The sequence below is a fragment of the Oryctolagus cuniculus genome, chromosome 11 (genome assembly GCF_964237555.1).
Source record: "Oryctolagus cuniculus chromosome 11, mOryCun1.1, whole genome shotgun sequence".
NCBI classification, from domain to species: Eukaryota; Metazoa; Chordata; class Mammalia; order Lagomorpha; family Leporidae; genus Oryctolagus; species Oryctolagus cuniculus.
In genome coordinates, this window is record NC_091442.1 from 118,824,725 (window position 1) to 118,848,855 (window position 24,131).

The 24,131-nt window shown below is 61.7% G+C and overlaps 1 protein-coding gene across 4 annotated transcripts in view; it reads right to left on the minus strand.

Annotated features, from left to right (window-relative positions):
- SCUBE1 (signal peptide, CUB domain and EGF like domain containing 1) overlaps nucleotides 1-24,131 on the minus strand; it is a 115,277-nt gene that overhangs the window by 49,007 nt on the left and 42,139 nt on the right. For all 4 annotated transcript variants that reach the window (XM_070051506.1, XM_070051504.1, XM_070051505.1 and 1 more), the window contains 2 exons: nucleotides 23,186-23,320; nucleotides 544-669 (listed from right to left, as the gene is read on the minus strand). In XM_070051506.1, the coding sequence (XP_069907607.1) occupies nucleotides 544-669; nucleotides 23,186-23,320 (261 nt within the window). The remainder of the gene's footprint in view (nucleotides 1-543; nucleotides 670-23,185; nucleotides 23,321-24,131) is intronic.

A 24,131-nucleotide genomic window follows, 5' to 3' on the forward strand; every position in this document is an offset into this window, starting at 1 on the left:
CTGGACACCCTGCCGAGGGGCTGCTGACACTTGAGCCCCGCAGGTCCAAGCAGGTCCTGAAATACAGCCTTTGGCCAGAGGTCTCCCAGGCGCTGACCGTGGCAGTAAGCACGGTGGGGTCAGACTGCAAGTTCCGGTCTTGGACCCCAGAGACAAGGCCTGCTCAGCACAAAGCGCCGCCCCAGCCACTCTCCTACCATGGCAGTCGGCACCGTGGGGTCAGACTGCAAGTTCTGGTCTTGGACCCCAGAGACAAGGCCTGCTCAGCACGGAGCCTGGGCTTCCTGACCTCTGTGCCTGCCCTTCCGTCTGCTGGACAGCTTGGGTTCAATGCCCTTCCAAAGGCCCCGCCCACTCCTTGAGGGCGTGGAGGTGGTGCTAGGCCAGGTGAAGACCCCAAGTCTGTGGATCGCAGTACCTGTCCCTCATGCCCCTCAGGGGGCCCTGCCCTTCTCTCCACCCTGTGGGGCTGACAGCCCTCCCCCACCCTGGGCAACAGGAGACGCGTGGGGATGTCTGGCCCATTTGCCTCCATCTACCTACGTGTGCAGTCCTTCTGGTTTGGGGCAAGGTCAAAGCCGGGCCTGCAGTCACAGGCTACCCCACCTTTGGGCGTCTCCCGGCAGATGTGGGCACAGCCGTGGTCTTTGTTCATGCAGTTCATACCCTCTGGGGAGAGAGACAAGGGCGGGGTGGGGACCAGGGAGAGAGAGGGAGAGAACATTTCAGGCTGGAAAGAGACAGCCTCTGAACTGTCAGATGGGCTACCACTGCGTGCATGTAGATGTGGGTACACGTGCACGTGGGAGCACACACACACACACACGCATGTGTGCACCCATGCCTCCACCTGGGTTTCCCTTAGGAGGAAATCCAGTCACAGCACCTGGGTCCAGAGTCTGTGAGCTACACTGTACAAGCCAGCCAGGACCCGTGGAGGCAGAGCTCCAGGTCTGAGTCAGTGGGCCCCTCTGCCATCCTTGGTTCTGGGGCGTCCAACCCTCTCCCCCCACCAGCACACTTGACGTCCCCTCCCTGTCTGCCTGTTGTGTGGCTCAGGCCTCCTTCCGCTGGGCCTGGCTGGTGTTTATCTTACTGGTGATTGGTGAGGACTTTCCAGAATTTATGAGGTCAAGGGTCAAGTGAGAGGCTACAGGTCACAAGTCCATCAAGGGACCAAAGGCGGACGAAAGGGGAGAGTGGCCCCGTGACCTGCTGCCGCCTCCACCCACCACACGCTCAGGAGGTGACTCCTGCAGGTGGGGGGATGGGCACAAGTGGCCTCCACCCCAGGGCCACACTGGCCTCTCCTTCAAGGTGAGGACAGCCTTGACCTTGTCCACTCTTAACACGGTGTGGGGAAACTTAGAACATATAAGGATTAAAAACACCTTGGCAGCTAGAATAAAGACAAAAGTCTCCTAGAGCTAAAATGAAAGAAAGAAAGAACGGAAATAAACGAAGCCTGGGTTTTGTCCGGCACCCTAATTCCTGATTCTACCTGATGTTAACACTAATACTAGACGCGGACTCGGACTTTCTCATTTATGCAGCTCTCATGGTTGGACTGACACTCAGTGCCACCACCTGACTGGTGACGGAAACAGTGACGCACTTCCATAGGCTGCGTCTCACAGGCACGGGAAGACCCCCGCGCCCCCAATTCCCAGATTGATGCATGAATTGCAGACGAGGTGTGTTACAGCCAAATTCTGCCAAATTCTGTGTGTAAATATTCCAAGGGGATATCGCTGAAGGTGGAAGGGCAGGAGACGTGCACAGTGGGCCCTCGTGAGCCAAGGTGAGCCAACCCCCGGACAGCCGTTTCTCAGCGAGTCTCTGCGAAGCCGCCCTCCTGACCAGCCGAGTGCCTTGAGACGACACTGCACGTCTCTGCCCTCACCGTGAAGCGGGCACGCCACGGTCTGCCTCTTGCAGCGGGCAGGGAAGCGGCAGGCACGCGGCAGCATTCGCCAACAGGGCAGCTCTCCGTGGGGCCCTGCTGCCGGAGGACAGGCGCCTGCAGCTCCTCACTGTGGGAGCCTGCCAAAGGCTGGCAGTTGAGGGACTTTCGAAGGGCCCTTGAGACAGTGCAGCCTCTTAGCGCATCCTCCGGGGGCTCTGTCCTGGCAAAGCTTCGGGCAGCGGGTGGGATCCTGCCCGTTGACAGTGGTGGGCCTGCCACCCACGGTCAGCCCTCGCCCCCTGCACGGAGGACTGCTGAGGTTCTCGGGCGAATGCTTCTCCCACTCCGACCCTTACACACACTCCACACCCTCCTACCATCCCTCCCTTCTTCTTCCTCCTGCCTCCTGTAAATGGAACCCTAGCGGGGCTGGCGCTGTGGCACAATAGGTTAATCCTCTGCCTACAGCACCGGCATCCCATACGGGCGCTGGTTCTATCCCAGCTGCTCCTCTTCTGATCCCGTTCTCTGCTGTGGCCTGGTAAAGCAGTGGAACAAGGCCCAAGTGCTTGGACCCCTGCACCCGCATGGGAGACCTGGAGGAAGCTCCTGGCTCCTGGCTTTGGATTGGCCCAGCTCCAGCCATCGTGGCCAACTGTGGAGTGAAACAATGGATGGAAGACCTCTCTCTCTCTCTCTCTGCCTCTCTGTAACTCTTACTTTCTGCCACAGGGGAGCAGACACGTCCCTGAACCCTGAGCTGAACAAAGCTTCAGCAACAACGGTGTGGCCTCCCTTGCCGCAGACTTGCCGTCACTCTAGTGATGAGCCAGGAAGGTGCAGCTGGAGTCTGCGGGTGACACAGGACCTGGGGGAGGAATCTAGCATGGCTGTCGTGTGCAGGAGCCCACACTGAGCAGGGAGCCAGAGGTGGGGAGTGCGGTCCCCGTCTGCAGTAGCGTGGCTCACAGGCCTCTGTGTTATGTCTCTCAGTAACCGTGGGGGAAGAGGCTGGGCCTCCAGCCCCCAGCTGAGGACCCCAGGGAGGAGCCAAGGTCCTGTGGCTGGCCGCCCCTGCTCACTCAAGACCTGGCAGGCTCCTGGACACTCTGCCATGTGCCCGGCAGCCCCAGGCCCTGGGGACCCTCAGCCGACTGAGCACAGCTCTGTCACTGCTCGCTGTCAGAGGTGGATTTCTGTGTTACAGCTGATGTTATCTACCATAGCAGAAAGGAACAGAAGGAAACGTACCTAGAACTCACTGAAAAATAACCATCAAAAACTATTACAAGGGAATAAAATAATTTATCTTACCCAAATCTGTATTTTCCAAACAAGGGGAGGGTGCTGTGGGGGCAGCTTCGCGGTTCTGCCACAGCCAAGCTGGAGGGAGCTGGGCCCACTGCACGGTGGCCTGGGTGGGCAAGGCTGGCATTGCTCCACCAGGGTGCCTCTGGGGCAGCTTCTCCCCGAGGACGGGGTGGCACGAGCGTCGCCATCATGTGTGAAAAGGGGCAGCCTCAGCTTCCCGGTGCCGACCACTCGGCTCCTCTCCGCCCTGGCCCCCAGCTCCCTTCCCCGTGCCGACCACTCGGCTCCTCTCCTGCCCTGGCCCCCAGCTCTGCAGCAGCCCTGGAAAGCTGGGGCCGCACTGGCCCTCGTGGCCCATCTTACAGAAGGAGAAAGGGAACCCTCAGAGGGGGCTGAACGTCCCAGGTCACAGGCAGGACTGGGACCCAGGCTGCAGGGCCTCCAGCCGTGGCCTTCCCACCCTGGCTCTCCGCGGGGACCCAGGCTGCTGGCTGGCAGAAATGTTTGCTGGGGTGAGGAGAATTAGGACCCCGTGGAGAGCTGGCCTGGCAGACAGTGCCCAGGACGGCTCCAGGTCAGCTCCGAGGAGAGGAGGGGCTGCAAGGGCTGAGCCCACTCACACCCACCCCTAACCTCAGAGGCCCGGCCCGGGTTCTGTGAGTCTGTCCCGTGGCTCCCAGCTCTGCACCACCTCTGTTCTTGGGGCCCCCTGCCGTCTCTCTTGGCTGAGATACGGGGAGACACACACAGTGAGGAGCTGGGCAGAAGTCCTGCCTGCCTGCCCTCCGAGAGGGGTCTGAGATGGAATCACAGACTCCTTCCCAGAAATTCTAGCATGCAGAAGCCTGGTGCCCGTCAGCACAGGCTCCCGCCAGGTCGAATCTAATCCGATTTAACCTATTCAGACCCAATTACATTCTGCAAACTTGGACGCGGTGTCGCCGTGGTGCCCAGGATGGTCCAGAGCACAGTGAGGGCCAGATGCTTTGCTGCCCATCATCAGGGCCAAACTCCGGCTCTGCCACGTGATGCCACAGGCTCCGTGACCTCTGAGCCTGTTTCCCGCTGTGCAGGGGAGGAGGCGCCTGGCTGAGGGTGCAGGTGTGGCTGACGTGGGACTTCATCCTGGGCAGGTGGCAGCCATGGCGTCAATAGGGAGGGGCACACGTGTATCAGAGGACCTCAGGGGGCCACGTGGATGGTGGTAGAACAAGTGGGGAGACTGGCACACTATCCTGGGAGCTGGTGAGAGGGACAAGGACAAGGAGGGAAGCAGAAGGGCAGGACTGGGCTCCTTTCAGAGCCTGGAGCTGAGTTCCCACAATGCAAGGTGTGTGGACGTGGGCCCTGACTGCCCTTCCTCACAGCAAGCCTAAGGAGTGGACAGTGCCCGGCCTGTACCACACGCAAGCACAGGAGGATGGGGGGCTGGAGAGGAGACCTACTGGCTACGCTGGGTCAGAGGCTGGGTTGGGGAGGCCTCCCCCAGAGCCCTGTCTTCCCTAGGACTCCCAACAGGCCCTGGCGGCCCTTCCACACCAGGGCCTGCTCTCCCCCAAGGCCTCCTGTCACTTCTGGACACTCCTCTCATGTGTGTGCAGAGAGGGTGCAGCCCCCACCAGGCCCAGGCCACTGTGAACACCCCACCCTCTGCAGCACAAAGTTCCCGGGTGTCCGCAGCCAGGAGACAGGGCGGCAGGCCCTGTCTGTCTGTCTGTAGGAGCCTCCAGGGCCTGGACAACAAAGCTGAATGTGTGCCTCCTAGGGTTGTTGCTATGGCAACCTCATCAATAACCTCACTTTCCACTTCCATGTGCCCTAAGCACACAGGAAGGGCCGGCAAGCTGGGAACGGCAGAGCAGGGGGAAAAGAACAATGACCTTGCTCCACCCTCCCTCGACCCTCTCCCTTTCACCTCATCAACAGGAAACTGCAGAGCCGAGAGAGGCCAGGGCTGGGGGTCGGGGAGCAGGAGGCGGCTGCCCTCCCTCACCCAGAGCAGCCGCAGCCTCTGTCCAGGCCTTGCAGGGAAAACAAACACAAACACAGCTCCCACGAACTTCCAAGGGATTCAAAGAAAACATCAGCTCACAGACAGGAAGGGCCACAGGGCCTGGACCGTGGGGACAGATGGCGACGATTGTGGCTGCACCGTCTGTGCCGTGCTCTGCTTTGCGCACTGCACTTGTCCCCAGGACAAGCCCAGGAGGTGGGTACGCCATGGTGTGATGCCCACTCCGCAGACGGGAACACGAGGTGCAGGGAAGTGAGTGACGAGGGGCTGCGGGGCAGGCTCCAGGGCAGGGCCCGAAGGGAGCAGGATGGCAGCAGCTCCAGGCTGCACTTCCGAGCACCAAGTCACCCGCACTCAGTGAGGGCCGCGAGCCTGACGAGGTAAGGCTGGGAGAGCTTCGTGCAGAGGGGAGGGGAGGGGAGCCCTGATGCTGCCCCTTCTCATCCTTCTGCTTCCCTGGGTTGGATGTGAGGACTGGCGTGGCCCAGCCGCTGGCCTTCACAGCACCCCACTGCCGGCCAAACTCTCCTCTCCAAGGCCACGGCCACTGCACCCAGTTTCTCACCTTGCCCCACCCCAGTCAGGGAGTAACATCACCAGTTTCCTCAGATCCACGGAGAGCTTCACCTCGACCTCTCCAGGGCCCAGCCCCATCCGGGCACAGAGACCAGGGGCCAACACCGCCCTGCCAGGGAGGCAGCTTTACCCCACGGCACACAGGCACGGCAGAGACAGAGCAGTCTGCCGTGACGGAGGGAGTTTTAACCTGAGCCACTGGAGTTTGTCTTCCTGAAGGAGCACAGGAACTTTCTAGAGGGCAAGTATGACTGCGTCTTCGCACTGTAAACAAGCCCGTTCAACGCCCCCAGGCAGGACGGGGTGCCCTGGCCCCGGCCCCCGGCCCCTCCTCTCCAAGCTGTCTCCCTTGCTGCCCCAGGTGAGCCTAGGTAATGGCATGTGCTTTTGGCAACATGTTTCGTCTGCCTGGACATACTCCCGCTCCTTTGAATGGCCATTTCCCACTAGTTATTTGAGCTTCTGCTTGGGTGCCACCTCCTCCGGAAAGCCGACCTTCCCTCCCTGGCTTACAGCACTAGATGGTCTCCTTGTCACTGTCTGGTTATGTGCTGTCCCTTCCCCCACCCCCCTTCTCTAGACCGGGGCTCCTCGGGGGCAGGGCCCACGCCCAAGTCCCTTCTTTGTCCCCGTGCTCTGCAGATGGTAGGAAAAGTCTGCTAAACCCAGCCACACTGGTGAGGGGCCTGAGAACAGGGCCAATGCCCAGGCAACAGCACCTGGCCACCACGCAGGTAGCCCACGGCCACTCACGGAACACCAGCAGCTCTGCACGCAGAGCACAGAGTCCCTCCTTACACAGCCCAGTGTCTGCAGACATGCAGGGTTCTGCCTCCCCTCGTGCAACCCCCAGTTACCCCTCTGGGGCAAACCCAGGCCTGGTGGGGCATCAGCAGTGACTGCCCCAGAATAGCCCGGCTGACCACGAGCCCAGCCACCCCAGAGGCCACCCCTCCTGGGAAGGGAGTGGCTGCAGCTCTCCCACTTCTGCTGCATGGGGCCATGCCCAGGCCAGGCTCTCTCAGCCTCCCTCACTGACCATCTCAATGACCGAGTGCTGGGGCCACCCGCAGCCCAGCTGCCATCCAGAGAGATGGAGAGATGTGTCCCAGCCCTCCCAACCCGACTCCCCAGGGGCCACCCCAAAACCAGTCCCACAGGGGCTTCAGCCCTTCGGCCAAATGCTCACCTCACGCCCTGTCAGTGTTTGGCAGCCCTGTGGGACTTGGCTGCTCTTGTCCTTCCCACAACCCCTCTCTCTAGGCGAACAGCACAGAGGATGGAGCCGGGAAGGAGGGGTCCCCCAGGGAGACTCTGAGCCTGGGAAGGAGGGGTCCCCCGGGGAGACTCGGAGCCTGGGAAGGAGGGGTCCCCCGGGGAGACTGGGAGCCTGGGAAGGAGGGGTTCCCTGGGGAGACTGGGAGCCTGGGAAGGAGGGGGTTCCCTGGGGAGACTCGGAGCCTCCTGGCTGCCCCAGGCTGGTCCACTCTGCCCGCTGCTCTTGCTCATGCTCACGGCTCCCCCCGTCACCCAGGCCCAGCTTCCCTGCCCTTATTCGGGATGCCCCAGCTCATCCCACAGGACTCAGTGGCCCCCCCGGAGCCCCCCAGAGGACTTGGCCCCCACCTCTGCCGAGCACCAGGCCTAGCCAGCCCAGCCATGCCAGCCCACACCTGGTCCTGCTGGGCTCCCACAGCTTCCCACATCCTTGCTTGCTTGACCCCATGCCCACCCTTCCCACAGGTATTCCGGGACTGCCCCCGTGTCTCCGGCTTGACTCCACGTGGGGCAGCCCTTTCCAGACCAGCCGCTCCTGGTCTGCACTCCTCACTGGCTCTGCTCTCAGGGCTACCACACAGGCAAGCCCGCAGCTGGTGTTGAGCAAGCTGGCCGACAAGGTCACTGGTTATGGACATGGGACCCAGCTCCAGAAGCAACTGTCCCACCCTATGTTCACGTGCAGGAAGACAAGCCGTCCTGGCTGGACCTTCTGGAAAGCCGGACCTGGAAGGAGCATCCAGGTGAGGCCTCTGATCTCCCATTCAGGAGACGATGCCCACAGGACAGCAGTGCCCTGGACCACACAGCAGCCGGCGCAGAGCCCATGGGTGACCCCTGACACCCCAGCTCATCCAGTCTTGGCAGGGGTGGCCTGCAAGGCAGTGCTGCCCTAGTTTGGGGACTGTCAATCAGCCTTCCCCACGCACACTCACTCGTGCACTTGGTAAACCTTGGCTAAGCACCGCCTGTGAGTAGAGCCAGGGTATGCTCACCTCGGCCAGGCTTGTCTTCAGTCTGCGAACACACCTGTGTGCATGGCTGCTGCCCAGGTGCACACGGATGGATGTACGGACAAGCCGAGGCGGTGCCACACAAGAGCAGGAGCTGGCTGGGCCCTGCCTTCTAGGAAGCACGGAGTGCTGGCCTCTGACCTCTGGCTCCCGTCCCCACGCCTGGGAACTCCCAGGAGGCTTCTCCATGAATGGGAGGTTGGTCCAGCCCATGACAGCTGGGAGGGCCACGTGCAGCCTGTGCCGATGAGTGGCCAAGGTCTGCAGAGCTGTCCAGGGCACTGGGGCAGACAAGCCAATTTCAATGGCCCAGGTTCTCAGGTGCATTCTGGCCCTACCTTCTGCGCAGGGTCTGAGGACTTGCTCGGTTTCCTCATCTACAAAGCGGGGAGACACGAATCTCCTTTTTGTGAGTATTAAAGGTTAGGAGAAGAGGGGATGGACCCCTACTCAGTTCCCTGACAGCCCCCTCAGGCCGCAGGAGGTACCTAACACAGGCTGGTCCACTAGGCCAGCGCCCTGCTCCCCACCCTGAGCAGGGCAGGGCGGCTCCTCCCTGGCCCCTCCTGCTGTTCCCCTGGTGGGTCACTAGGTGTCACCATAATCTCTCCCAGGACTGGGCAGCTTCCTAGAGCACATTCTCCTGCCCCCAGACGAATGGGAGTGGACAGGACTGCCCACAGACGGGCTGGGACTGGACAGGACTGCCCACAGACGGGCTGGGACTGGACAAGCGACTGCCTTCAGACAGGCTGGGACTGGACAAGCAACTGCCTTCAGACAGGCTGGGACAGGGCAGGAGGCTGCCTTCAGACGGGCTGGGATGGGGCAGGACTGCCCACAGATGGGCTGGGACTGGACAGGATTGCCTTCAGAAGGGCTGAGACTGGACAGGAGGCTGCCTTCAGAGGGGCTGGGACAGGGCAGGACTGCCCACAGATGGGCTGGGACTGGACAGGAGGCTGCCTTCAGACGGGCTGGGACTGGACAGGAGACTGCCTTCAGACGGGCTGGGACTGTACAGGACTGCCTTCAGATGGGCTGGGATGGGACAGGACTGCCTTCAGAAGGGCTGGGACTGGACAGGAGACTGCCTTCAGACGGGCTGGGACTGTACAGGACTGCCTTCAGATGGGCTGGGATGGGACAGGACTGCCTTCAGACGGGCTGGGATGGGGCAGGACTGCCCACAGATGGGCTGGGACTGGACAGGACTGCCCTCAGACGGGCTGGGACTGGACAGGAGACTGCCTTCAGACGGGCTAGGATGGGACAGGAGACTGCCTTCAGACGGGCTAGGATGGGACAGGAGACTGCCTTCAGACGGGCTGGGATGGGACAGAAGACTGCCTTCAGACGGGCTGGGACTGGACAGGGGATGCCTTCAAGACGGGCTGAGACTGGACAGGGGATGCCTTCAAGATGGGCTGAGACTGGACAGGAGACTGCCTTCAGACGGGCTGGGACTGGACGGGGATGCCTTCAGATAGGCTAGGATGGGACAGGAGACTGCCTTCAGACGGGCTAGGATGGGACAGGAGACTGCCTTCAGACGGGCTGGGACTGGACAGGAGACTGCCCACAGATGGGCTGGGACTGGACAGGAGACTGCCCTCAGATGGGCTGGGACGGGACAGGAGACTGCCTTCAGACGGGCTGAGACTGGACAGGGGATGCCTTCAGACGGGCTGGGACTGGACAGGAGACTGCCTTCAGACGGGCTGGGACTGGACAGGGGATGCCTTCAGATGGGCTGAGACTGGACAGGGGATGCCTTCAGACGGGCTGGGACTGGACAGGAGACTGCCTTCAGACGGGCTGGGACTGGACAGGGGATGCCTTCAGATGGGCTGAGACTGGACAGGGGATGCCTTCAGACAGGCTGGGACTGGACAGGAGACTGCCTCGCCTCTGGCCGGGGAGGCTGGCAGTGTCTCTTCTTTCCCAGATTTAGCAAATGAAAACACAGGACGCCCACTGAGCCTGAATTTCAGATAAATAACAACTGAGTATGTGCCAACTCAGGGCAGGTTATACCTGTATACCAAAAACGGAACAGCACTTCGTCTCTCTGAGGTCCCAGTTTAAATAGGCACCTGTACCAGCTACCATCAGCCCTATCCCTTCCTTCACAGGGACCCCAAAGGAGGCTGGGGGCGGGGACAGGCTGAGACACCCTTAGCCCTGAAGTTCCTACTGCCAGACAGCTTGCTCAATACCCCGCCAAGAGGTCGGCTCAGGCTCTGTGGCCACTTTTCCCTGACGAGACCCACGGGCTGTGGAGGGGTCAGTTCCAAATGGTCCAGGACTGCTGCCCCGGTCCCACCCAGCCAAGTGGGCACCTACCCAGTGGCCTCTCTCCTTATGCCCCTGGCTTTGCAAAGCTCTCATGCGGGGCCTATGCTCACAATGCCTGGGCTGGAAGCTGAGCCTAGGCTGCAGTGAGGGGCTAGGCTCTGTCCTGGGGCCTAGCCCAGAGGCCCGTGGCAAAGCCCAGCTCCGCCACCACGGCTATGGTGGTCTTGGACAGGTCCACTCTACCCAGAACAGGTGTGCAGGCGGGCTTTCCATCCAGGAGTGGCCCTTTCAGATCGGATGCCTCCTTAGCTGTCCTAACTGCCGGCTCCCTAATAGGCCCCATGCTGGATCCCGGGGGTGCAGGCGGTCTTCAGGCACAGGGGCAGATCTACACATGAGAGAGCAAGATCTGCGAGCAAAGACAGGAGGGACAGTGCAGGGAGGCTGAGGGTGCAGCATGGATGGAACCGGGAGGGCTGTGGGCGGAGGTGCTGCCATAGTTGTTTTCTGGTGAGCAATGGTAGAGGTGGGGACGACCTTCCTCCAGGGGGAGCTGTATGGGCAGAGCCAGGGACATAGAAGTGACAAGGACGTCGTCGTGGCAAGGAGGGCTGCATCCCATGTGGGTGCAGGTTTGAGTCTTGGCTGTTCCACTTTCTTTTTTTAAAATTTATTTACTTATTTGAAAGTCAGAGCTACACAGAGAAAGAAGGAGAGGCAGAGAGAGGCAGGGGAGGGGGATCTTCCATCCGCTGGTTCACTCCACAATTGGCCACAATGGCTGGAGCTGTGCTGATCCCAAGCCAGGAGCCAGGAGCTTCTTCCAGATCTCCCATGTGGGTGCAGGGGCCCAAGGACCTGGGCCATCTTCTACTGCTTTCCCAGGCCATAGCAGAGAGCTGGATGAGAAGTGGAGCAGCTGGGACTTGAACTGGCACCCATATGGGATCCCAGCACTGCAGGCGGCAGCTTTACCCACTACACCACAGTGCCAGCCCCTGCTCCACTTCTGATCTAGCTCCCTGCTGCTGCACCTGGGAAACCAGTGCAAGTCCTTGGGCACCAGCACTCATGTGGGAGAACTGGAGGAAGCTCCTGGCTTTGGCCTGGCCCAGCACTGGCCATTTGAGGAGGTGATGGTTAACCAGCAAATGGAAGACTTTCTCTCTCTTCCTCTCTCTAACTCTGTGAGGAGGAAGCTGGAGCCCTTGGGATAGCTGGGGCAGGCCCTGGAAAGGCCAGAGGCCACAGGCCATGGCCTGAGGGCGGTAGCTGCTGCCCAACTTGGCAGAGAGCAGGACAGAGAGGCGGGAGCTCCCTGTGTCCCGGGGCTCGGGCTGGGGAGACCCTGCGGCTACCCTTCCATCCGTCTGTCAGCTCAGTGCCCTTGTTCTGACGGGCAGTCAGGTCAGCTTCTGCTCTCGGTGGGCAGCTCTCTCTGCTTCTCCCCCGCAGGATGGGCCTAAGAGCAGCACCTCGTCACAGCCTATTCTCGGGGTCTGACGGCTCCTGCCGAAGTCCAGGCACGGAGCTCGGTGCTGCGCAGAGCCAGGTGCTTCGCTAGGGGCAGGTCTTGTACCTGGATCTCACTCCGATCCTCACGACTCTGTAGTGAAACACACTGAGATTTGTCCTATTTTACAAGCAAGAAACTGAGGCCCCAGGACTAGCAGCTGAGAAGGGAGCCAGTGCCGGGCCAGCTACCTCTTTCTTGGTCCCGTCCAAGTGTCCCCGACCCCCAACCCCCGTCCTGCCCCACCACCTGCAGCGTCCATTCCAGGAGACCTGAAGCTCTGTAGCCGGGGAGAACATCCACCGTTCATGTTGTGAAGTCGCTCAGGGGTGCCCCTGGCTCGGGGCCAGGCCAGGAGAAGGGCGTGAAGCCAGTTCACCAGCCAAAGGAGTTGTTTATGGGGTGGGAGGCTCATAAAAAATAATGGGCTGGATTTATTGTCCCCGCCTTGAGGGCCGTTCCGGACCGCACAGGGCCAGCACCGGCCTCCCTCAGCAGCGCTGTAAATCTCCCCGCGACGCCCGAGGGCTGTTCACTCTCCTGCCCACCTGGTCTGCAGCAGGCAGGGGAGTGAGGGAACCTGCAACCCCGCCCGGGCTGCCCCGCATGCCAGCCTGGCTCCCTGGTCCACACCAGGGAGTGGCTGACAGGGGGCAGTCGCTAAGGCTGGGCTGGGACTCCCAGGCACGGCCACGCTGCTCGCCCTCATTTCAAACACAGCAGTCTCAGTGATGCTGACTCAGCACCCACAGCCGGCGATGGAAAGCCCTGGACCAGGGCAGGGCATGCTGGGGCCCCTCAGGCCAATACCTGGCCCATATCTCACATCCCAGGAGCCAACAGGAGCACTGACAGGACCCTGAGCTGTTGTATGTCCGAGGAGAGCCTGGAGGGCCTGCGGATCTCTGGCCACGGCCCGCTATTTGAATCTGGAAGGGAGTGGGGAGGGAGAGAAAGACCGGCTTTGGCACCAGACGGCCAGCCCCGGCCCTGACCACCGGGTGCAGCGTCCCCCCTGCCCTGGAGGAGAGCGCTCATCTGAAGGGCCTCACGGGCTGATCCCGAGCGGCAACCACAGGAAGCTGAGGGGGGCGGGGGGCGGCAAAGCCTGGTGGGCTGTGGGGAGGAAGGCGTCCCGCTGGGCTGCGGGTCAAGGACAGGTACGCAGAACTGAGATGAAAGCAGCCATGTGGGGATGAAGGACCAACTGGGGAACGGCCATGGGGTGACAGGCTGGGGACAAGCATGCGGGTGGGCAGGAAGCGCCCAGGACAAGGCATCAGACGCAGGCTGCCCAGATGTTGCTCCTGGGGGGACAGCCACCAGTTCTTTGCCCTGACCCAGCCCCAGGGGCTTTGCTCCCAAAAATCACCGGTGGCCTTTGCCAAGGAGCCCCCGGGCCAGTCCCGAGGCACTGAGCTTGGAGTGGCGGGTTCAGGTCCCAGGGGCAGGGCGTGCTTGGCCTCCTGCAACGCGTGCGCCTCAGCTCCACCCACGCACACAGGAGCTGCGAGCTGGCTCAAACGAAACGCTTTCCTTCAAGCCCAACATGCGGTGTGCACGTGCTGCTGTCTGAATGCTGTGCTCCTCCAAAATCCGGGTGGAAACTGGATCTCAAAGCAGCAGTGCGGGGTGGGGGGCTTCCGGAGGGGCCCAGGCCAGGCAGGCCCCACCCGCACGGAGGGGATCAGCGTCTTTTACAAGGAGCACTCTTCTCCCGTCTGCCGCTTGAGGCTGTGGCGAAAGGTGCATTCTGGGAAGCGGGGATGGGGCCCACACCAGACACAGAGTCTGCTGGCCCCTTGGTCTTGGGCTTCAGGCCTCCAAACGTGAAAAGGTATTTCTGCTGCTGTTTATAAATCCCCCGCTCTCAGGCACCTGTTCAAGCAGCAAGAACGTGGCCTTCTCTGCTGGGGAGTGGGTCTCAGGACCTCTCGGGGACCTGCAGCCTGTGACGTATCTGCCCAAGCCCTCCACAGTCGGCCTCTCCTGTAGCCCCTGGGTGACGGGAAGTCTAGCAAGAGGGAGGCATCGAGTCCTCCACGGGCGGAGCAGCTGGGCGCGTGGCCGGTGAAGTTGGAACAGACGGCAGGCGGAGCCCAGCTGCCCCCAACCCTAGAACACCTGCAGGAGAGCCCACCTCCAACAGCACCCAAGGCGCTGACCACAGAGAAGCCCTGATTCCTGGGGCCAGGCCTGGCAAGCCCGGAGGAGAGGTAGGTTGGCACCCAAGTTCAGCAGGGGCCCTGCCAGGGCACCAGGAAACAGGCAGCCAAGAGGGCAGAACAGGGCCTGGCATTTTCAGAGGGACAAGAGGGAGCCCACACACCTGTACAAGGCCTGAGGAGCCAGAACACCAGGGCTTCCATGCCGCAAAAAGAACTAAGCCTCACCTTGTTCATGACAGACAAACACGGCACCTAGCGAGAAGGTGGCAGGCCTCTGCTGGTCATTAGTCACCTCCCTCACTGTCCTCCTGTCACCTCCTCACTGTCCTCCTGTCACATCCTCACTGTCCTGTCACATCCTCACTGTCCTGTCTCCTCCCTCACTGTCCTCCTGCCACCTCCTCACTATCCTGTCACCTCCCTCAGTGTCCTCCTGTCACCTCCCTCAGTGTCCTCCTGTCACCTACCTGTCATGTCAACTCCCTCACTGTCCTGTCACCACCTCACTGTCCTCCTGTCACCTCCCTCAGTGTCCTCCTGTCACCTCCTCACTGTCCTGTCACCTCCTCACTGTCCTCCTGTCACCTCCCTCAGTGTCCTCCTGTCCCCTCCCTCAGTGTCCTGTCACCTCCTCACTGTCCTCCTGTCACCTCCTCACTGTCCTGTCTCCTCCCTCACTGTCCTGTCACCTCCTCACTGTCCTCCTGTCATCTCCTCACTATCCTGTCACATCCTCACTGTCCTCCTGTCTCCTCCCTGACTGTCCTGCCACCTCCTCACTGTCCTCCTGTCACCTCCTCACTGTCCTCCTGTCACCTCCCTCACTGTCCTCCTGTCACCTCCCTCACTGTCATGTCAACTCCCTCACTGTCCTGTCACCACCTCAGTGTCCTCCTGTCACCTCCTCACTGTCCTGTCACCTCCTCACTGTCCTCCTGTCATCTCCCTCAGTGTCCTCCTGTCCCCTCCCTCAGTGTCCTGTCACCTCCCTCACTGTCCTCCTGTCATCTCCCTCAGTGTCCTCCTGTCCCCTCCCTCAGTGTCCTGTCACCTCCCTCAGTGTCCCCCTGTCACCTCCATCACTGTCTTCCTGTCACCTCTCTCAGTGTCCTCCTGTCACCTCCCTCACTGTCCTCCTGTCACCTCCCTCACTGTCATGTCAACTCCCTCACTGTCCTGTCACCACCTCACTGTCCTCCTGTCACCTCCCTCAGTGTCCTCCTGCCACCTCCTCACTGTCCTCCTGTCACCTCCCTCAGTGTCCTCCTGCCACCTCCTCACTGTCCTCCTGTCACCTCCTCACTGTCCTCCTGTCACCTCCCTCACTGTCCTCCTGTCACCTCCCTCAGTGTCCTGTCACCTCCCTCACTGTCCTCCTGTCACCTCCTCACTGTCCTCCTGTCATCTCCCTCAGTGTCCTCCTGTCCCCTCCCTCAGTGTCCTGTCACCTCCCTCACTGTCCTCCTGTCACCTCCTCACTGTCCTCCTGTCACCTCCCTCACTGTCCTGTCACCTCCCTCACTGTCCTCCTGTCACCTCCTCACTGCCCTCCTGTCCCCTCCCTCACTGTCCTGTCACCTCCTCACTGTCCTCCTGTCACCTCCTCACTGTCTTCTTGTCTACTCCTCACTGTCCTCCTGTCACCTCCCTCACTGTCCTCCTGTCACCTCCCTCAGTGTCCTGTCACCTCCCTCACTGTCCTCCTGTCACCTCCTCACTGTCCTCCTGTCACCTCCCTCACTGTCCTGTCACCTCCCTCACTGTCCTCCTGTCACCTCCTCACTGCCCTCCTGTCCCCTCCCTCACTGTCCTGTCACCTCCTCACTGTCCTGTCACCTCCTCACTGTCCTCCTGTCACCTCCTCACTGTCTTCTTGTCACCTCCTCACTGCCCTCCTGTCACCTCCCTCACTGCCCTCCTGTCACCTCCCTCACTGTCCTGTTACCTCTGTCCTCTCCCTCCAGGTGTCACTCTCCTGTCCCCTCCCCCCAGATGTCAGTTCTCTTTCACCTTTCCTTCAGGTGTCACCCTGCTGTCCCCCTCCCCTGCTCCGCCCTGCTGCCACCCCTGATGCCCCCGTGGGAATTCCAGACCCTCTCAGCCGCCAGTCCTCCCGGGGTTCCCCGCCAGGTGAGCAAGGCCATCCTGAAGCCATGATCAAAGTCCTGCTTGCAACTGACAAGGCGCTGCTTCCCCCTGCAGCAAATCCCACATTCCCGTCACAGGAAGTCCCGTTTCTCCCTCCCACCAGCCCGTAGCTGGCTTCAGGCTCTGGTGCGCGTTCTTCAGGAGGGAACGGAGCAGCTGAACTCTCACCCTTGGCCCACCGGAACCACGCTGACGTCTTAGATGGGACAGAACTCTGGCCATGTGAAGGCCAGGCTGGCTGCATGAAGGACCCTGGAGCTGCCGGACGACGGCCAGGGAGTGAAACAGCAGGGTGCTGGCTGGGTGGTCTGAGTCAGGGCTGGGAGTAACTATACAAGAGTGCCGGGCACGTCCAGGGGCTCCCATCCCCTAGGAGGCTGCCTGGTGCACGGAAATGCACACACATCACCTCCCGGCCCTGCAGCCTGGGAGCCACAGAGTCCGCCCTCTGTCTTATGTTCTGGGGGTCAGGTGGCATCTGCCCGACACCATCCTGGAAAAGCAGGGAGGCCGGCGTGTGCTGGCCTCACCCCTCTCTCCTTGGCTTCTGATCCTGCTTCCAGGTCGGCCTCAGGTCTACTGCTTTCAACCCACGTCTGGACCCAGACGCCTTGGCCACACTCTTGCCCTCACCTTCCCACAGCAAACCCTTGCCGACGTCCCATCTCCTCAGTCCTGCCCCAGGTCACGCCGGCCCTCTGCCCGCTGACCGCCTGCCCTCTGTCCACCAGTCGGTCACCTCAGAGGTCACCTGCTAGGCTCTTAGCACCGAGGCCTTGAACAGCCCACTGGCTGAGCCCCTGGGCCCTGCTCTTCAGGGCTATGCTGACCACTCAGCACGCTACACCCAGGCCCAGGCAGCTTTGGGTGCCACAGCCCCGTGCAGGCCGACCGCTCATCGGGCAAGGAGGCCTCTCTTCTCAGAACTCCATTTCCACACCTGAGAAAAACAAGAGGCAAAGCAGAGGGTAGCGTGCTCCCTTCAAGCACTGGGAAGGGGCAGTGGGAGCTGGCTTAGGAGTGCAGAGCCCGCATTCCCTATTAACGCCCTGGTGAGGCCCTGTGCAGGCCCACGCCAGGTTCCAGCTTTCTGTGGTGTGCACACTGGGAGGCAGCAGCTGATGACCCAAGTACTTGAGTCTCTGCCACCCACATGGGGAGACCTCCATGGAGCTCTGGGCTCCTGGCTTCAGTCTGGCCCAGTCCTGGCCATTGTTGGCATCTGGGGAGTGAACCAGCAGATGGGAGCTGTCTCTGCCTCTCTCTCAAATAAGAATAAAAAAATAAACACTGAGAGAAAAGTATGAAGGTGCTTGTGATCTGATCTCATGGCCCCTGGTTTCAGTCCTAGCACTACTCCTGGGAGCCACAGTGTCTGGGTATAGTATCTGCCTCCGAGCTTCTGACACACACCCACAGCACAGGGTAGTGGTATCCACCTCACAAGGTTCAAGGACTAAATGAAACATCACTAAGGAGACCAGATAGCTCAGTTTGCCTGGGACGGTCCACACCTGCTGGTCTGGCATAATAATAATAATGTTTCCTTTTACCTTCAAAAGTGCATTAATGTGGGCATTAGACGGCACAGCCCACTTAGTTAAGTCAGGTAATGCGCCTGTAACACTGCTTGGCAAAGAGTATTTAGCTGTTCAGTTACACTTCACGGCGCGAAGTCCTGACTGTGACCCACATGTAGTAGGACAGCAGAAAGCCACAAGGACACCTGTACCGACAGCAGTTCCTGGTGCTCACACTGCATTCTGACCACGTCAGATGTCACCACCGAGGGCGCATGGCATGGCGCCAGGCCAGGACAGAGCTGGGCGCCAGGAAGATGACGCAGGTCTCCCACGTGGGCGGCGGAGGCTCAGGCACTTGAGCCATCACCTGCTGCTCCCCAGTATCTGCGCTAGCAGGAAGCTAGGGTCAGGAGCCGGCGCTGGGCACTGAATCCTGGCAGTCCGGCCTGCGCACGGACACCTCAACCACTGGCCACAGGCCCAGCCTTGGGCTTCTACTATGCTTGCAGCTTCTCATGAATACTTACTTTACAGTAAAAGATTTTAAAAACTCCCATTGCTTTGCCTCCAGTTGTACTCAGGGATCTATCACTACAAACTTGGGTGAGGAGAACAGGGCGCCAACATCCTCCATGCATGGGTTCAATACAGAAGATACCTGAGTCTAGTTTAACCAGCACATTGTTGCAGAACCCAGTCAGCACTCTGCCGGAATCAGTGAATCTAAGAATTCACACGGAGGCAGACAGCAGTTCCAAAGCCCCCGCACTCCGCCAACAGGCAGACGTCCTGCGTCTGTAGCCTGGTGCGCAGACAGGAGGCCACGGCTGCCACGCTTCAAAGCAAGACCCACTAGAAGACAGTGGCGCCCAGCGGTAACAGCGGCATCCAAAGAGAAGCCTCGCCTCACTTTCTTCCCGCAGGCCTGAGGACGTTCAGTGTGGGGACGGAGGTTAACGCCTGTTTTCTGGCCCTAAGAAGGGAGGCTGTCTCCAAGATGAGCCTGTGAGAATGGCCAAGTGTAGGAGAGAAGACGCCAAGCAAGCGCGAGCTGCTCCCTTGAAGAAGAGAGGGAGGCGTGTGAGACGTTCTGGGAGGTTGCCACCACAAAATGGCTTTAGAACCCCTGGGGCTTAAAGGGGCACATTTTGGGAGCTGGCGCTGTGGCACACCAGGTTAAAGCCCTGGCCTGTAGTGCCGGCATCCCATATGGGCACCGGTTCAAGTCCTGGCTGCTCCAGTTCCGTCAGCTCCCTGCTAATGCTGCCTGGGAAAGCAGCAGAGGATGGCCCAAGTGCTTGGGCCCCTGCACCCACGTGGGAGACCTGGAAGAAGTTCCTGGCTCCTGGCTTCAGATTGGCTCAGCTCCACCTGTTGCAACCATTTGGCAAATGAACCAGCAGAAGAAGATCTCTCTCTGTCTCTACCTCTCTATCTCTGTCTCTCAAATAAATAAAATAATTTTTTGGAAAAAAAAAAAGAGGCCCACTTGGTGCTGGAGCTGCGGGTGGCGCCAGCTGAGACCCCAGGCATCTCTGCGGTAGCCCAGGCCCTCCCAGGTCTCACCAAGCCTGGCCAGATCCTGAGAGGGGTTCTGGAACCTTCTGCACTGTCTGCCCTCTGTAGGTGGGCAGTCAGGAGCCAAGGCCCTGGGACCAGACTGGCAGAGCACCGGTAGTGCCAAGCCCCTGGCAACCTTGTGCAAGACCCCTGCCCTCACAGTGCCTTGGTTTCCTGGTCTGGAACCTGGGGTCCTGCGTGGCCAGGGGCAGCAGCAGGCCTGCAGTGAGCGGGCACTGCAGACAGCTCTGGCCACCACCATCCACACAAGAGGACTTGCTCGGGAAGCGAAGCTGTCCTATTCTTGTCCCCTACCACTGACTGGATGGGGCCAGTGTCCTTCTTATGCCAAGTCTGCAGCTTTGCAGACACGCGGCCTTGAGTCCCACGAGGAACGTCCATAGGTGGAGAGCAGAACACATTTAAAGAAACTGGGAGGAGCACTTGCTGGAGGTGAAATGCACTTGGGTCGGCTGCTGGCCCCTGCTGGGGACCTCCCACAGCAGGAGGCCCCGGGTGCACAGCAGGCCTCTGGGCTGTGTGGCCACATTTCTTCCCAGCAGGGCCCTCAGAGGCAGCCTGCGTATCCCCTTCCCCCCACCCCGGGCCCACCCAGAGTGCACTGACTGCCGGCACGCGCTGGCCAAGCCGGACCACACAGCCCCAGGATGGGCGAGCTGAGCACCACTCCTGCACTCCACACCAGTGCCGGGCCACTCTGGCCCTGCGTGTTGAAGCCACGCCCCCGGCCCTGCCCGGCCCTGCCCGGCCCTGCCTTCCTCTCATTCTCCTTCCATCCGTCCTTTCCAGAGCAGAGTCCCGGTGACCGCTGTCCCCGGGCCCGGGGAGGCTGCTCTCGGGAGCTGTGGCCAGCAGCACAGAGGCCGCCCCAGAGCACAGGGCGGGCAGAGCCCGACGCTTCTCCAAGAGGGCTCAGCTCAGGACAGCCGTGCAGCAGAGGCCTCGGGGGTGGGAGCCCAGGCAGGAGCAGGTGGGGCGGGTGCCCCAGGCCTGGGAGCGGCATGAGTGACAGGACCTCGCCACCCTCTTCGTGTCTCAACCCTTGATTGCCGCAGCGTGGGCCTGGCACCCCACGCAGTCTCTGCAGGAGGACCGGGTGGCTGGTACCCTGGGGACAGCCCTAGGGCTAGACAGTGGTGAGCGCTCTGAGCTGAGCCTGATGCTCGCGGGACCCCGGCTGTCAGCCCGGGTCACCCTGTGCACAGCCCTGGACCACCACCCAACCTGTTCCTCAAGGTCGGGACCCACAGCCCCTGCGCCTCTCTGCGAGGTGGGCCACTCCCCCGGGTGGTAGCACGTGTGGTCTCCTCTCGCTGCTGAGGGCAGAACGCAGCGGCCACCTGGGGAGGGCGGCCTCCTGCGCCCCCTCCCACGCGGTGCCCAGGACCAGCGTGGACATGCACGGCCCGGCAGCCACCAGCGGCGGCCAGGACCAGCATGGACATGCACGGCCCAGCAGCCACCAGCGGCGCCCAGGACCAGCGTGGACACGCATGGCCCGGCAGCCACCAGCGGTGCCCAGGACCAGCGTGGACACGCAGCAATCCTTCCCAGCCTGCGAGGACACACCAGCGATGGCTCTGCCAGCAAAGGAAACCAAAGCCCCAGATGCCCACGGTATCTTTCTCCAGCTCATGAGTATGCAGCAACTCCTAATCCTTACTCGGCACGCAATCCCCTTCCTAGGTGGACCCCCCCAACCAGGAAGCACCGGCACACAAAGAATGAACGCGCAGGCACGCGGCCAGCCACGCCAAGGCCTCTCAGTGCCCTGTCCACTTCCTCATGGACTCTCACTGCGGAAAAGGGCGCCGGGGGCAGTACTTTCCAGCAGCACAACACGACGTGAAGACAAGAACAAGGAGGGGTGAGGGAAGGCGCGTGGACTGCCGGGCACAGGGCGGTGTGGCTGGGCTGGGCGGCCCAGGGGTGAACGGGAGGCGAGTGTGGGCTGTCGCGGTGCCAGGACGCTGCTGGGGAGCACTGAGCAGAGGGAGACTGGCCACAGCCCAGCGCCTCTGGGCCCCTCCCGGCACGGACACAGACGCAGCCTGGCTGGGTCCCTAGGGCACAGCACAGTTCTGAAGCCCCAGACACTGCAGACGGTCTCCACCCCAGCGCACGTGACTGCTTCAAGCCACTGCCCCACAATGGACCTGTCCCTCGACAGGAGGTGCCTGGGTCCTTTCACAACCAAGAGAGCCGAAGAGGCCAGAGTGGCAGCGTGGAAGTCGCATGGAGAGCTGGCGCTGGGAGCCTAAGACTCGCAGCCGCAGCCCGGGCCAGACTCGCACGCCTTGCCGGGGCTGGGGCTGGTGCCTGGGAAGCAAGGCCACTCGGGAGGGCAGAGTCCCGTGGCCTTGCTTCCGGGCCGGGAGCCTGCACTGACCCTGGCGGACCCCTTGAATGCGTCTGGGTCCACCTAATGAACACCAGTCCCTGCCCTCCGCCCTTCAGGAGGCGGCTCCAGGAGTGGGGCGGCATTTCCCTAGTGGGGAGGGGACGTGAGGAGCCTAGTCTGGGGAAAGCCCTGTGCAGCAGGCACCCCGGCCACGCCCTCCGCTCCCCATGAACCCGCATCTGTCCCCTTGGTGGGCTCACCGGACCCACTGATGGGGTCTGCCTCCATCTTGAGCAGCGTGACCTCACGGACCACGGCTGGCAAGTCTGGCTGAGCCACCTTGCGGGGGGCAGTGGGAGGCCGGACCACGTGACTACAGCTCGGCCGCCCTGTCCTCCAGGGGACGCGGCAGGCCAGGGACTCACAGGCCCAGCTTGCCTTTGCAGAGACCACCAGCACACACGTCGGGGCTCCACGGACTGTTGCAGCAGTTCTGCTCCCTCACACGGGCTTTGGAACCAGGCCCCGCCTGCAGCCTGCAGCTGGCTCCTGCCGACACCACCTGACACCTGGGGGCTCCGCCAGCCCCTGCCCCCGCTGCCGGAGCAATGCAGCTGCCGGAGACACGGCCCTCCAGGCAGCGAAGCTGGGCTCCCAGGGGTCCTGCTGACCCCGCCTCCTCGGGCTGCGTGCCCAGGGGCCTCTCCCTGCCCGCCCCCAGCCTCCGTGAACCTGTCTGTCCACCGGTCTGGCCTTCGCCTTTGTATCTCCCCCTTGAGCGCTCAGGACGGCCAGGCCACAGGGGCCTCGGCTGCTGAGACCCGGGAACCCGCCATCATCTATAGCAAGAGCGGCCCTCTGCCTCGGCGGTGCGGTGCCCTCTGCGAGGGAGCCTCCCTCCTCCAAGCACAGGCCCCCAGCCCCTAGCCCTGTCCCCGCTCACAGCCCTGCGACGCAGGACCCTCCTCCAGGATCTGGCTGGCAGTGCTCCACACACAAAGTGCCTTCGCCTGCTGGGCTTGGCTGGAGGTCAGCCTGCCCCGTCTGGTCTGTCCTGGGACCACCCTCGTGCTCCAGCTGGCCCGACGCGGCCTGGGTCCCCAGCTCCTCCCCAGGCCAGCCTGCCACCCCCAAGGCCTCCAGGGGGCAGCAGGCTCCTGGCCACAGGATCCCAGGATGACTGGTGACGCGGTAACCACACAGTCTGGGATGAGCTCAAGTGCGCGACCAAGGGGACTGTGGAAAAGGGGCCCCGATGCTGCCTGAGCGCGGCCAGCTCCCTACCCAGAGCGGTCATCCTGCGCCCTGTGGCTCTGCTTCCGCTCTCCCGTAAGCACCGACAGCCCAGGTGAGGCAGGGCGAGGGAGGGCTGTGAGACCTCCCTGTAGAACACCAGAAGAAAGAAGCCATTCAGGCCACACCAGAGCCCCTGCCTTGACCCCAGGGCGCCAGAATCAACGCGCGAGGCCCCAGGGCTGTGTGCCTGGACGGGGCCCGGCCCACGGCCGTACTCACCATTGGAGCGGTGGATGCAGGTGTGCTGGTTGTCACTGAGGAAAAACCCACTGTGGCACTGGCACTCGTAGCTGCCCATGGCATTGACGCAGATCTGCTGGCAGCCTCCATTGTTGTCCTGGCACTCGTCCACGTCTGTGGGAGGAAAGAAAGGAGGGCAGTCACACCTGACCGGGAGGACGCAGACAGCCATTCCCCTAGGTGCACCAGAGACCACACAGAGAGAGCCACAGTGCTCCCTACAGGGGTACTCACAGTGCTGTGCACAGTGCTCCCTCCAGGGCTGCTCCATGGTGCTGTGCACAATGCTCCCTACAGTAGTGCTCCACAGTGCTGTGCAGAATGCTCCCCTACAGGGAGGGGTGCTCCACAGTGCTGTGCAGAGTGCTCCCTACAGGGATACTCACAGTGCTGTGCACAGTGCTCCCTACAGGGCTGCCCCACAATGCTTCACACAGTGCTCCCTCCAGGGCTGCTCCCCTGTGCTGTGCACAGTGCTGCACAGTGCTCCCTCCAGGGCTGCTCCCCTGTGCTGTGCACAGTGCTGCACAGTGCTCCCTCCAGGGCTGCTCCTCTGTGCTGTGCACAGTGCTCCCTACAGTAGTGCTCCACAGTGCTGGAGCACTCTGCAGGGAGGGCTGCTCCATGGTGCTGTGCACAATGTTCCACAGTGCTGTGCAGAATACTCCCTACATGAGTGCTCCACAGTGCTGTGCAGAGTGCTCCCTACAGGGGTACTCACAGTGCTGTGCACAGTGCTCCCTACAGTAGTGCTCCACAGTGCTCCCTCCAGGGCTGCTCCATGGTGCTGTGTACAGTGCTCCACAGTGCTGCAGAGTGCTCCCCTGCAGGGAGGGCTGCTCCACGGTGCTCTGCACAGACGTGCTCTGGGGGTGCTCCCTAGTGGGTGCCCTGGGTGACCTACGGAGGTCGAGCCCTCATGGTT